This window comes from Anolis carolinensis, chromosome 3 (genome assembly GCF_035594765.1).
Source record: "Anolis carolinensis isolate JA03-04 chromosome 3, rAnoCar3.1.pri, whole genome shotgun sequence".
Taxonomy (NCBI): domain Eukaryota; kingdom Metazoa; phylum Chordata; class Lepidosauria; order Squamata; family Dactyloidae; genus Anolis; species Anolis carolinensis.
In genome coordinates this window covers 78,106,823-78,121,543 of record NC_085843.1, presented here as the reverse complement: position 1 = coordinate 78,121,543, position 14,721 = coordinate 78,106,823, and the positions used below count along the sequence as shown (strand labels likewise).

Below are 14,721 nucleotides of genomic sequence, written 5' to 3'. Positions count from 1 at the left end.
CTGTATCTCCCTCTTAGAGCAATCACAGCATGGTATGAGACTTCTAGGCAAGTGTGAGAAGTTGCAATAGTAACCAGAAAGAAACTTAAGAAAGGTATACAAGGTGCAGGACAACATGGTGTACCTCTGCTGCAACAGCTCGCTTAATACATTCTTGATTTTCATCATGGCTCTTCTTTATAAGTGCTTCCATTTTTACTTTTTCATTTTCAAACTTATTACTGTAGAGTCAATACAAAGATTGTTAGTATCTGAATTAAACATTGAACATGGTTTAGCATATAGCAAAATATCTATATCTATAACAGCAACAAAAATTGGAAGAACAAATTAGGCATTCCACCGAAAGCCAATTAATAAAATAAATGCTCTTAAAAATTAATCAAGGTAACATTTTGGTTCAGGTTCTCCCCCCCCCCCCCCCCCCCCCCGCCCTTAAGTGTGTCTTTCATAGCATTTTCTAAGGATGTGAAAAGATTTACCACTGCTCAAAACGATGTGGAAAAGTTTCAAATGTCCAAATGAAGATATAAATGATTTTTTTAAAAAAATTACCTGATCTCAAGGAAATTATCCAAGTACCGTTTGTACTGCTTATCCTTTTCTTCAATATTTCTCAGGTATCTGTTGGGTTATATAGACATGTTTTAAGAAAGCAGACTAACCACATACACATATCCAAAACAAAATTAATAATATACCAATCTTTAGTGTTTGGGTAACAGCGCTTTCTCTTTTCTCCCAGTATTTTTCCCCCAGATGATAAAGTTCTTTGCATGAAGATGTGTGACAAATTAAATAATGTAAGAAAACATTTAACAAACTCATATCGAGTCGAGAACACAATTCACAGTTGAGATTTGTCAAGATGGGTTGTTATTTTTAAGGTTAAATATCCAGATAAATAAATGACTAGAATTGCACAGGTTCTGAGAACTAATGCTTAGGGCGATGCCTATTATGGAATGATCATTAGAATCTATCTTTTCATGTAACCGCATTAAATTTGGCCATATTGATAAGAACAGGTTGCTTTCCTATAAGTGTGTTTCTTTGAGTGGTCATCCATGAATCACACAACTGGGTTATACTGCTCCTGCACGATACTCCAACAGAATTTCCAAAAGCTTAAGTGGTTTTAGTTTCAGGGGTACCCTGCCCCCTCTCCCCGGGTATAAAGGTGTCCGCTATCTGGCAGGCTCCTTAGTTCCATGGCCGCAGCTGAAGCCTTAGAGGAAGAAAGTGGCTTGGCCTAGCAGGGAGGAACTAACTGTCCTTTAAATCTATAGTGGAAAACCCTTGCGAGGATGAGGTGGAGGATGAGGATGACCATTTGAAACCTTCTGGGGCAGATGAACTCGTTGAGGTCCAGGATATCCAGGATGGGTCTGAGACCACCATCCTTTTCGGGTAAGGTGAAGTAGCAAAAGGCCTTTGGATATTCACCTTCTGATGCCATCTCGATGGCACCCTTCTCCAGGAGACATTTGAACTCCTGTTCAGGGTCGGTGATTCTGGAGATGTATTATTCCAGGGGAGGAAGGGCAATGACTTGAATTCCACATATCTGAGGTTATGATGGTCCAAATGGGGTGGAATGGCGCAACAGTCCTGAAAAAACAGTGCGGTTGGTATGGTATCGGGTGGAGTTTATGATAACTACTAATTGAATTCATTTTCCATGGTGTTGCTGGTATGCTGGCACTGACACTGAGGTTGCAATGGTCTCCTGTTTACCGAGTCTGGGGTCCTGGAGGAGGATCGTTGGTGCTGCTGCTGGGGTGGCTGGTTGGGCCAAGGGCAGTAAGGCTGAGAAAGGACTGGTGTTGGCTTTGTTAAGGTAGGCCATATTTCTTTGCCATAGTGTGGAACTCTTGATCTCATTTCAACTTTTCCTTAGTTCCTGCATTGAAAAGTCCAATCTCATTGAATGAAAGGTCTTCTATCATCTTCCTGGCTTCTGTAGAAAGGCCAGCAGTTTTGAGGCAAGCATGTCTTCTAATTTATTTATTTATTTGCCATATTTGTATTCTGGCCTTCTCACCCTGAAAGGGACTCAGAGCGGAGCACATAAAGGTGCAATTTGATGCCATACAACACATATCCCAGCAAATAAGACATACATTTAAAACAATCACTAAAAATGTAATAGTAATAGCATGTACAAAAGGTTTTACAGCTGTGTCTGCTGTGTGTTTTGCCATCTGCATCGGATGGTTTACGAGTGAGAAATGTCAATCCTGACTGATAGAAGGGACACGATAGATTCCACATCAGACTCATGGTGAGAATGGGCGGAGTGGCTGTGAATCAATATTGGGGAGGTGTTTGGTGACTGTGATGCCGGTTTGTTGGTGGTTTCGCCAAGGTATGATGTTGTGGGGCCATAGGGGATCTTTTACCCAGTGGTGTCAATAAACGCTGGTGGAGGGAAGGTTGGTCGCATGTAAGGATGCCTTAGCCAGTCGAATGGCCTGCTGCCCTTTTTGAGGAACACCCTCTGTTGAACTCGGGGGCTCCTTGTTGAGTATAAAATAGTTGATGACAGCACAATGTGGCAGTGGATCTGGTGTTGGTAATGGGGTCCTGACTATTATCTCTACCGAGCAGTGAGGGAAGCCCAGGATCTCATTTTTTGTAAGTTCCGTATGTAGAGGTGTTAAGGGAGATGGCTGTGTCACCAACAGTAATTTACTGGCTCTGGAAACTCGAGAGGAGGCAACCAACGATGGAGGTGGAGATTCATCATCAGAGGATAAATTAGATGGTTAAGGAGGAGTACCCTTCTTCCACCTTTTCACCTCCTTCTTTTTATTTAATTCTGCCTTGTATCTCTTTCCCAGGTTAAGGGGAACCAGCGAAGGAGAGTGCCTCATGGTACTTTTGCCCGATCTGGCTCTAGTGGGTTCCTCCAAGGAGCGCTTTAGGGGAATGCGTACCAATGAAGAAGATGGCAGTGCCCCCAACATGGATGGTGTTGAGGGTGGAGCTGATAACACTGAGGAAGCCAAGGAGTAGACCGATAGGGTTGGTCTTGACTTTGACAAGCTGGCTTTTGACTTTTTGTGGGAGCTCTCAAAGTTGAGAACTATACCGAAGGCTCCAGTGCTTATTGGTAAAGAAAGGAGAACAGTCTTGCCTCCCTGTTCTTTCTCACCTGAGACTTGAAAGCCTGGCAATAGGAGCAAGAGTCTACTATGTGGCCTATTCCTAGGCAGACCAGTCATTCAGAGTGGTCACTTGAGTCCAGCATCTTGCTATTGCATTGAATGCACGATTTAAACCTTGTGATCCACATGTTGAAGATCATGGAGAACCGCGAAAGCTATTTGATCCAAAGAGTTACTAACTGGAACAGTGGATGAAAAGGAACTGAGCAGCCTGTCAGCATGCAAGCACCATTCTGCCCAGGGGATAGGAGGCAGGATTACTGCCAAAATTCAAACTGCTAAAGCCTTTGGAAATTCTGTTAAGGTACTGCGCAGGCACAGTATAATCCAGTTGTGTGATTCACTGAGAAAACAAAGAACTAATTTAACTTGCTAAAAATTACATGTGATGAGGGAAACTGCTTGCAGTGGAAGGAAGTTAAGCAAATGGATCACATTCATATATTTATTTATTTGTGACATTTATATCCCACCCTTCTCACCCCAAAGGGGACTCAGGGCGGTTTACAAGTATATATACATACAATATATTATATTATACTATATTGCAATATTATTAGTAATATTGCATGTAATATAAATATACAATTATAATAGTGAATTATAATTATTATTACATTGTATTACATCACAATATTATTAATATTACATGTATATACAATATATTATAATATTAGTATAGTATATTATTATATATTATTATATCATTAAATTGATACAGGAGACATGGTGGAAAGATATCTTCCTGGCCCCGCCTTCTTCATTCTGGTCCAGAATGGCAGTTAGACCTTGGGGGGGGGGGGGATGCTCCCATCTGATGGTAAAGGAAACATGGTGGAAAGATGTCTTCCTGGTCAGGTTGCTTACCTGTAACCATGTTTCTTCGAGTGTACTCTGTGAATTCACACTAATGGAGAAGGCTGCACCTGCACAGATCCAACGGAAACTCAAGTTTGAATTTTGGCAGTAACCACGCCCCTCTCCCCGCAGGGCATATAAGGCAGCCCTGGGCGCTTGCTCCCCAGTTCCTGCATCGCAAAGGCAACGAGAAAGGGAGAGGTTTGCCAGCGGGGCTGGAAGGGCGGGTTTGTGTGAATTCACAGAGTACATTCGAAGAAACATGGTTACAGGTATGCAACCTGACCTTTTTCTTCGTGTACTCTGTGAATGCACACTAATGGTGACTAGCAAGCTGAGGTCCAGGACGGTGGGATAGAGCAAACCCGACAACGAATTGAATGTCCAAACCCAATGTTTATTTGGTATAGAAGTAAGGCAAAATGCGGAAACGGGGTCAAAACGTGGACCCAGTGCACATAACGAAAGACATAACCATGTCAAAGTGTATCCCCTGCCATCATGGCCACTCGGTGTAGGCAGGGGACAAGTGCAATCAGAAATAGCAATATCTCCAAAAAGGAGAAACAAAGTGTAACCTGTCCCTAAAACAGGACAAGAGGTAAACAGACGCCTAACAGCGCCCATCGTTGTATGAGACAGAGGAGGAGCAATGTAAACAAAGTTTCATTATAGTATACTCTCGTAAACCTCAAAAGGTGGAACAGAAATAAAACATTTTAAACCAGTAACAACACCTGGTGTGATTTATGTATCTCTTTCCTCCTCTTTTTGAGGGTAAGTACTCCGTAGGGGGAAACAGGGCCCCTTAGGACAGGCAGCAAGACAAGACCGATCTGGCGAAAGCCGAGTCCTTTTAGGCCTTAGAGTTCATTCTATAGTGGGAGACAAACGTTAAGGGGTTTGACCAGATCGCTGCCTTGCATATAGAGTCGAGAGGGATACCCCTGAGAAAGGCAGTCGAGGTAGAGAGGCCTCTCATCCATCTCGGGCGGACCAACGGAGAAGGAGGGCGCTTAGCCAGCTGGTAAGCAAGTTCAATGGCTTGCACAATCCATTGGGAGAGCCTCTGGGAGGAGACTGGGTTACCCCGTTTGTCCGGGGCATAAGCGACAAAGAGTCTTGGTGTCTTGTGCGTTGCTCTGATCCGATCCCTATAAAAAAGAAGAGCTCTCCTAACATCTAGTAGGTGAAGTCTCCGTTCCAGTGGAGACGAAGGGTTAGGAAAGAAGGCCGGGAGCACAATGTCTTGGTTAAGGTGAAAAGCACAGACCACCTTAGGAAGAAAGGTGATGTCCGGACGGAGGACGGCCCGATCATGGTGGAAGCGAAGATTCGTCCACTCTAAGAGCCGCCAGTTCAGAGGGCCTACGGCCCGAAGTAACCGCAAGCAAGAAAGCTACCTTCCATGAAAGCAAATGGAAGTCTGCTGAGGCCAGTGGTTCGAAAGGGGAGGACGTGAGTTGGGACAACACGAGCTCAAGACTCCAACCGGGTGTCGGTGTTTGCATCGGCGGACAGAGGTTATTGTAGCCCCTCAAAAAGGTTTTTATGAGATGGTCCGCAAACAGGGAAGGCTGGCCATGACTTTGAAAACAACAAGACAGGGCAGCTAGATAGGATTTGATAGAAGGCAGAGACAGCTTTTGCTCTGCGAGGGTAAGGAGGAAGTCCAGAACCACTGGTATTGGGGTTGGGAAAGAGTCAATGTTTTGGGACTGAAGGAAGGTACGAAATCGAGACATCTTGTAAGTGTAGGCCTTGGTCGTAGCAGGTTTGTGGGCTGCGCGGAGAACCGCCTGGAGGTTTGGATGGAGGGAGCTCAGGCGAGGATCCTCCATGCAGACAGATGGAGAGATGAGATGTCCGGGTGGAGAATCTGCCCGTTCTGCCTGGTCAAGAGGTGAGGAAGAGACAGAAGAAAGCGAAAAGTCCCTCTGGAGAGATGAAGAAGAGCCGGATACCACGGTTGGCACGGCCAAGCTGGGGCTATTAGGATCACCGTAGCCGAGGCAAGGCGGAGTCTCTCCAACACCTTCGGTATCAGAGGAAACTGAGGGAACAGGTAGAGAGATTCTATCGACCAGTCCAGAAGAAAAGCGCCCCCGAGGCACCCGGGAAACGAAGCCGGAGGAAGTCTCGCTCCGTATCGAGGTAGCTGCACATTCTGAGGAGAAACGAAGAGGTCTAGGGTTGGCCATCCCCAGTCGTGAAAGAGAGAGTGGAGAGTGTCGGGGTAGAACTGCCACTCGTGGGAGGAGTTCGTTACCCTGTTCAGGGCTTCAGCTAGGCCGTTTTGGAGGCCTGGGAGGTGGATTGCCACTATTGAGACATTGTGGGTTATGCACCATTGCCAGATCTGAAGAGAAAGATACATCAGCTTTCTCGAACCCATGCCGCCCTCTTTGTTGATGTAGAACATCGCCACTGTGTTGTTTATTTGAATCTGGACAGTCTTGTGGAGTATCAAGTGAGCAAAAGCTTTCAGAGCCTTGAAAATGGCGAGGAGTTCTAGAAAGTTTATGTGATGGCCCCTTTCGAGGGTAGACTAGAGGTCTTGGATGGTGAGGCCATCCATGTGAGCTCCCCAGGCATAGCTTGATGAGTCCGTGGTTATGGTGACCGATGGGAGAGCAGGGTGGAATGGTAGCCCTTTGCAGACATTGGCCCGAGACTTCCATCGGCGGACGTGAGTTGGTACCAAGAGGAACCTCAAACTGGAGTGGCGTAATGGCTTGAAAGTGTCTATGAACTACCTTTGTAGGGTCTGAGGCACAGTCTGGCGAATGGTGTGACCAGAACTGTGGACGCCATATGACCGAGAAGGACCTGGATGGATCGGGCCCGGACCCTCCAGTTTTGTTCGCAAACCGCCAGGTGGTGATGGAGGGCAAGAAATCTGTCGGATGGAAGGGAGGCAGTCTGGGTGATGGAATCGAAGAGAGTGCTGATGAAGCAAATTCTCCTCTATGGAATTAGGTGAGACTTCTCGGTATTGAGCTGGAGCCCGAGTGAGTCCAAGAGCTGGAGCATTTGGGCGATGTGGAGTTGCAGCACAGCCGAGTCGGGACCCATAAGGAGCAAGTTGTCTAGATAAGGAAAGACTGTGATGCCTTGTTTTCTCAGGTGTGCCACAACGACAGCCATGACCTTGGTGAAGACCCTCGGTGTGGCCACGAGGCCGAAAGGCAGAACCATAAACTGGTAGGTCTGGTCAAGGACCCTGAAGCAGAGAAAACGTCTGTAGGCCCTCCGTATTGAAATGTGAAAATACGCATCGCGTACGTCTATGGATGCAAAGTAATCTCCTTGTTGGAGCATCGGGAGAATGGATGCAATGGATACCATCCGGAATTTTGTTGAGTGGATGAACAAGTTTAGAGCTCTCAAGTTCAGGATGGGGCGAAGTCCTCCCCCTCTCTTCGGGACCGTAAAGTATCTGAAAAGAAGCTTTGAGGGTTCCGTTCGGCTGGAGAAGGCCGAATAGCCCCTTTGGCGAGGAGACAGTTGATCTCGGTGTAGATTTCCGGAGAGGGATCGGTTAGGGAGATGTGACCAGTAGGACGCAGTTCCTCAAATTCTAAGGCATAGCCTTCTCGGACAATGCAGAGAGCCCAGGCATCCGAAGTAATAGCCTCCCATTGGTGTTAGAAAGAGGCCAGACGGTCTGTAAAAAGGCAACTGTGTGGAGAAGGCGGGAAGGAGGGTTGTGGAGACAGTATGGTGGCTGCAACGGTACCGGATATGGAGGGCAGACACAGGGGCACTGCGTCAGTTCTGACGGTGAGCCTGAGCGGGGGCGGAAGTGGCTGCTGTTGGCCTTGATGGTTCGAAACTGAAGACCACCTGAAGCCTTGGTGTCAAAATGACTGAGGCGGGAAATGGCGAAAATGATGAGGGAACCAACGGGTGCACTGGGCATGGGGCTGTTCGTCTCCACACTTTGAAGCCAGAATCTTAAAGTCATGATTAGATTTGAGCTTGTCATCAGTTCCAGCATTGAAGAGCCCCAATGCATCAAAAGGTAAGTCCTCAATGAACTGTCTAGAGGATGAGGAGAGACCCGACAACCTCAGCCAGGAATCCCGACAAATGGCAACTGCGTGGGCAATCATTTTGCCAGCGGTGTCCCCAGTATGTTTTGCCATCTGAATTTGATGATGGACTAAAATGTCTGCCTCTTGTTGAAGCATGGTAAGAACCGAACGATCTTCATCGGAGAGCTTCACAAAGAAAGGTTGGGCCTTTTCCCAAAGGATTTGTTGGTAAGCGGCCTTACAAGCCCCATAATTCGCCATCCTGTAGAGGAGGAGGGCACCAGAGTAAAGTTTACGACCGACAGCATCAAACCTTTTGCCCTCTCTGTCAGCCGGAGTATTGGACTGACGACTGGAAGCCTGGGAAGCCTTGACAACCATCAAGCTAGGGTCTGGATGGTGTTTAAGCCATTCCATGGAGTCATTGTCAGTACGGTACCAGGCCTCGATCCTCTTCGAGGTGGGCGGTATCGAGGGCGGTGTCTTCCAAGAAGCTTGGATAACGTCCAGTAAATAAGGCAGAAAAGAAGTAGGGTGGCTGGGGGGCCCTGGGCTTGGACCTTTTTGAAAACAGGGTCGGTCACAGCCTTTGAAGTCTTATTGATTTCCATCCCTAGGGCGTCAGCCATTCTGACCATCTGATCAGAGAAGGCGCGGACATTGTCTGTCAGGGAGGGGAGGTTGACTTCGTAAGCGTCATGAAGAGGTGAGAGGTCGAGGCCCAAAGAGATGACAGAGGCCCAAAGGATGGATTCCGGAGAATCGGCGTCGAGCTCATCGTCCTCAGCACCTTGAGGGGATCGAGGAGGAGAGGAAAACACAGTCTCTGGAGGAGGCATAACCTCAAGAGCAGGAGCAGCAGGTGTCTGAGGGTCTTTGGAGGCCGAGGCTTGAACCGCTCGGGCAAAGCGGGCCGTTTGTCTTCCCCGTTTTGGAGTGGAGTGTGGGGGGAAAAAGCTGCTGGCGGGATTGCCAACGTTCCGAGGAAGGTTCCGGCACTGGTACCCTGACCACTATTTGGGTAGAATGGTGGGGTGAGTCCTGTATTTCACCTTCAGATAACTGCTGAGGGGGGGACGGGACTGAGAAGCAGCTTGAGGTTGTTGGGCCAGTTGAATGGGGGAGGACCTTCTTCACCGAGGAAGAAGGGACATCTCTCCGCGAGGAGGCCAAAGAAGAACGCTGAGTCATCCGCCTCTTCGCTGGTGGTTTAGAGGGCGTCCTCATAGATTTCCCCGGTGTTGGCAGGACTGGGTTGACCGCCGCCGAGTCGGATTGGGCGCATCGAGATTCCTCTTGGGCCCTCTTAAAAGCGATCTTTATGGCCAAGATCAAAGGTGAGGAAGCCACATGGGAGCGAACCGACGTTGCTGAAGCCAAGGAGCTCGAGGTCGAGGAGGGTCCCGCCCTGCTTGTCCGAGTCGATACTGTAGCTGTAGTCACCGTGCACGGCAGCTTCGAAGGCTTAGTCGCCTTGGAAGATCTGGAGACCCTGGAGGAAACCGAAGGTGCCTTGTCAGCCGCTGTCGGCATTACTCTCGAGGTGGAAGCTTAGGGGTCCAGCGCAGGCGACTTTTCGTAGAGTGCCGCCCTAAGTCTGGCCGCTCTGTTTTGCCTTGCCTGGGCCATGAGGGCTAGGCAGAAGCGGCAAGTACCGACAATGTGGGCCTCACCAAGGCAAAGAAGACACTTGGCGTGGCCATCCGAGTCGGGAATCTTAGCGGCACACTGAGTGCAGCACTTGAAGCGTGTAGTAGACATCAGAAGAGACAAAGAGTCCGAAATGAGCTTTGCGGCAGAAAAAAAGGAACTGGGGAGCGAGCACCCAGGGCTGCCTTATGTGCCCTGTGGGGAGAGGGGCATGGTTACCGCCAAAATTCAAACTGTAGCTTGGAAGAGTTTCAGTTGGAGCCTGCGCAGACGCAGCCTTCTCCATTAGTGTGCATTCACAGAGTACACGAAGGAAAAAAGTTACAGATCAATAGCAGGAAGTTCAAGACCCCAGCATAAAAAGTTGCACATCAGGACTTTTATCTACAATATTCCATTAATCCAGGGATGGGCAATTTCAAGTCCTCTAGATATTACTGGGATAGCAACTCAGAAGACCCATGGGAGCCACAGTCCAATAGCACCAGAAGGGTCACAAACTGCCAACCACTAAATCCACAATGGCACTTTGACACAATGAGTGCAAGCACCTTAACAAATGTCTTATTCCCAAGTCTTTGTGTTTCCCACTATTCTAAAGGAACATTAAGGAAGTTCACTTGTATAATGGAGCTTGACTGAGGAAATAGGTGGACAGAATCTAGGCAGGAATTCAGTTTATTTGGCTCATATATGGCTGCCCATATTATGGAGGCAACTTGTGAAAACAAAAGGCAAACGCAGCTAGCAGATGAGCTTGAATCACTTTGTCAGTACTGAGCTTTAGTAGAAGTAATCAAAAGAGTTTCAGAAGAACAGAATCATATTTCTTATTAATACTGCTGGCTGCAAGTTTTAAGATGACAGAATTAAGTTTCAATTGTGAACATTTGGATACAGTGAAGCTTATACAAACAAGCAAACTACCTACCCTTCCCCAAAGAGCCCATAAATCACATTATCATTTTCAAATTAAACTTACATTTCATTGATTTCTGTGTGCTTCTTTACTTCACTCTTTCCTGTTTTTAATTCCTCCTGATTTAATCTTTTCTCTTGTTGCCATTTTTTCATCTCAAGTTCCACATCTTGGTGAATCCAATCCAGTTCTCTCTTAGTGAGCTTTAAAACAAAAAAATGTTTATATGTTCACAAACAAGCTAAAACCAAAGCAATAAGAGCTACATTTTTGGAATTACATAAATAATTCAGAATCATTCTGAACATTTTAATTCTAGTTGTAACAAATATGAGGAATTGTGCTATTGAAATATGCTTTGCAGACAAACACGAATACTATGGCACTGACCTGAAATAGCCAAGGCCTTTTTAATGTGCACAGACTTGTAAATCTTTAGCAAGGCTTCTTTCTCCTTTTTTTTTTTTTGCTTCCACAACCACTTATTGTAAAAAAAAAAGTTTAAAGTCACCTCATTTCAATTACAGCTACAATTCAATAGGTTTTCGTGCAGGTAATTATTAATAATTTTAGAGCAGTGGTTCTCAACCTGGGGGTCCCGGGATGTTTTTGGCCTACAACTCCCAGAAATACCAGCGAGTTTACCAGCTGTTAGGATTTCTGGGAATTGAAGGCCAAAAACATCTGGGGACCCCAGGTTGGGAACCACTAGATATGTAAAACACCCTTCCATGAATAGAAGGCCACCACTGCATCCAAGTCAAGTTTAAGTCTAGCTACTTACCCCCCCCCCCCCCCAATAGTTTCATTTAAGAGTATTACCTTGTTTCCTTTCACTAGAAGGGTTAATTCATCTTCTAAAACACTGATTTCTTCAGAGCTTCGACAGTTAAGCTGTTCATATTTTTCACTTGCTTCTTTGAGTTGTTCTTGTAGTACATGATGTTCTTTTTCCATACGTAACATATCTCCCTGAAAAAGCATACAAATCAGGTGCGTAACCCTTCTGTTACAGTCTGTGTAACAAGGAGAAGCACTAAATTGTTTAAAAATTGAGCCAACAAAAACATGCATCTGAACATTCTGCTGTCTAGAAAGTTATTTCATTCTTCAAAATATTTGATATTTTAGAAATAAGGCAAAAAATTATTCTCCTCAAAGTTATCACCAGATCTAATTATTTATTTTTCTTAGGGATGTGTTATAATAATTAATCCACCAAAACTTCAGCACTGCAAGAAACCTTAGAAACATATCTCAAAGTTTAGGTTAGTATTTACCCAAATTGGAAAACAAGCAACTCCATCCCGCCTCCAAGTACTGATATGGTATTGTCTGAGAGCAAGATGCATTTGGGTTTCACCAAAGATGTTAACAGCAAAAACATTTGTTTTCATTTCTGTAATAGCTCATACACCAAGATATATTATTATTACTCTCTTGTTTTTACTGGCCCAGCTTTGACAGCCAATTCATTTACTTACTTGTTGGGTCTCGTATGGAGAAAGAGGTAAAGTATTAACTCCCTTGTCTGTCTGTTCTTGATCTACCTAGAATGCAAAGATTCAGAAAGTCTGTCAATAGAGATTAGATATATCCTATCATTCCACACCAGTATGCTTCAACAGGTCTGTTCTATACAGAATATACAGTACAAACCCTTTATCTACATCCCAAGATACTTGAAACCACAGATAGTAGCGAACCCTATATTTTGATTATTCCTGAACCAGAAGAATACCATAGAGCAGTACTAGTGGATCTACTTCACTGTATTTCTGGGGAACATATTTGGAACCAGTGAATATCAAGACCATGGATAAGGCGAACTGGCTCATTCAACATCATTCAAGATGGGGCAAATACTTGCAAAGTATTTGTCCCATCTGAATTTTAATCATGGATTAATACTAAATTCACTGAAATTGTAACCACTTGATCTATACAAGATGCTCAATGTTGAGAACATGTGATTTCTTTTTGGTTGTGGCACAATAATTAATGTAAGTAAACAAAAACAAACTGCTGCTTAACTGGTTGTCTAAGTACTTATTCCTTTGACCAAGTGGTTCCACAAGTCAGGTAAGTCATGTGTAATATGGTCGTAATTAAACCAACTTTTTCTGAAAAGTTAGGGTTTTCTGAAGAACATAAAGAGTATCAAAATCAATGGGGAATCAACCAGACAAGGCTGGGATAAAGTTGTGCAGAAACAGCAATCAGGTGTGGATTTCCAAAAAAATTCCAAAATAGGAACACCCCCTGGTTCATTGTTGAATCATATAGAGGCATGCCTCAGTTAACGAAGATTCTGACAAAGCAGCTTCTTTTAACAAATCTTTTTCTACCCATCTAGCCCTTTTCTTTTTCTTTCTTGTCCTCTGACTAGAAGTTTTGAAATCTCAACTAGCATTGGGAGGGTGGTGAAGGACATGTGAAGAAACAGCAGTATGTCTGCAGTAAACAGTTCAATCAAGCTTGAGTTGGGAAAGGCATACTTCTATAATGATCTTACTCTAATTATGTGTGCTGGTCTACAGCAGGTAGAGTTGCAGTGCCTGCCTCTATAACCCTTCTGACTGAGCTTGCATGAACAGTGAAATAGAGAGAAAAGGAGAAAACAGGTCAAACTGCTTTACCAGCTACCCCTTTAACCCCCAAACTGTTTTAAAAAAACCAAATTTGTAAGTTGAAAATTTGATGGAACTCATAAAATATTGATGCAAGAAAGGAAAACATCCCCAGATGCATTTTAAATTAAACTTTTAAGCAGTGTGTGGAAAGTCCAAAATATTTCTGTTTACTTATGCAGGGCTTACCTAAACTGCTTGTTTCATTTTGTACATGCATGTTATTAATTTTGGACAAAAGGTTTGCTGAAACATGTTGATATGTTTTTTTTGTGATGTAAGAACTTAATACTATACTTTCCATGCTATTTCTAACTCTGATGCCAAATTTTCTGTCAAATAAGTAATGTCCAGGAATCCACTGACTTCATTAACTGAGAAATGCCTATACTGGAAGAATTGGAAGGTTGAGGTTCAGCTGCCTAGAGAAAACAGTGCCACCAAAACTCAATGGAGGGCATTAGTCAGAGAACCAACCAAATGGCCAGTGAGAACACTGAAGGAGATGACGAGATCTGCAGCTGCAATGGGAGAGAACGGGCATCGTGGCAATAAGAAAGCCACAAGTGAAACTAAGCCACTGAGTTTGCAAAAAAAAAAAAAAGGTACAGGAAAGATAAAATGAAAATGTTCTCTGGTTTGATGAAACGAAAGTGAACTTTTATCCTTGCAGAAAAATTATGTGTGGGATAGAAAACTAGAAGTGTTCAGTACCCAGGAACATCATTCTTGCAATGAAGCATAGTTGAAGAAGACACATGTTCCTTTCTTCTTCTTCAGGGATTTGGAAACTAATCAAGATGGAAAGAACCACATATACAGGTCAATTTTAGAGGAAAACTTCCTCTACTTGCTAGAGACCTGGGATGAGAGCAGAGGATCACCTTGCAGTATCATACTAACACTGAACATTCAGTGAAAGTTATCATCAGAGAGGTTGAAAACATAAAATCCAAAATCTGTTGTAATATTCAAAAGCTGCTGCACTTTTCCTAGAATGGGAAAACATTACAGGATACAGATGTGCAAACTTACATATGAACTTAACTGTCAAGGGTGCTTCTATGAAGTATGATGAGAATATGTACAAACAACAAGTAGGAGCTTGTTTTTGCTTCCTTGAACTTTTGTGCCACAATTAAAAAGTATTTTGTACCAGGAATAGCATGAATGAAAAGCTGCATGACTGAAAAAAAAAACCCTTGCATAATAACTGCACCTACTTTTTTCAAAAAAGGGGTATAAAAATGCAACTATTATGCAATAAAATACGCTACTTTGCCCTTTTATGGTAAACCAGATTTTTAAAACTACAATGTTCAACTGAACAAAACTGCTACCTCCATGCCAATCAAAACTCCTGTCACAATGTACAGTGTACTCCTATCACATGCATGTGACTGTGGGGCTGAACAAACAACTCCTCATATGTATGCTTGCCCACAATGCCCTGCCTC

The 14,721-nt window shown here is 44.4% G+C and overlaps 1 protein-coding gene across 5 annotated transcripts in view; it reads right to left on the bottom strand.

Moving 5' to 3' along the window:
* ttc3 (tetratricopeptide repeat domain 3) overlaps positions 1–14,721 on the bottom strand; it is a 98,828-nt gene that overhangs the window by 20,148 nt on the left and 63,959 nt on the right. For all 5 annotated transcript variants that reach the window (XM_062977154.1, XM_062977153.1, XM_008107534.3 and 2 more), the window contains 5 exons: positions 12,119–12,184; positions 11,457–11,606; positions 10,698–10,837; positions 556–624; positions 125–221 (listed from right to left, as the gene is read on the bottom strand). In XM_062977154.1, coding sequence (XP_062833224.1) covers positions 125–221; positions 556–624; positions 10,698–10,837; positions 11,457–11,606; positions 12,119–12,184 — 522 coding nt within the window. The remainder of the gene's footprint in view (positions 1–124; positions 222–555; positions 625–10,697; positions 10,838–11,456; positions 11,607–12,118; positions 12,185–14,721) is intronic.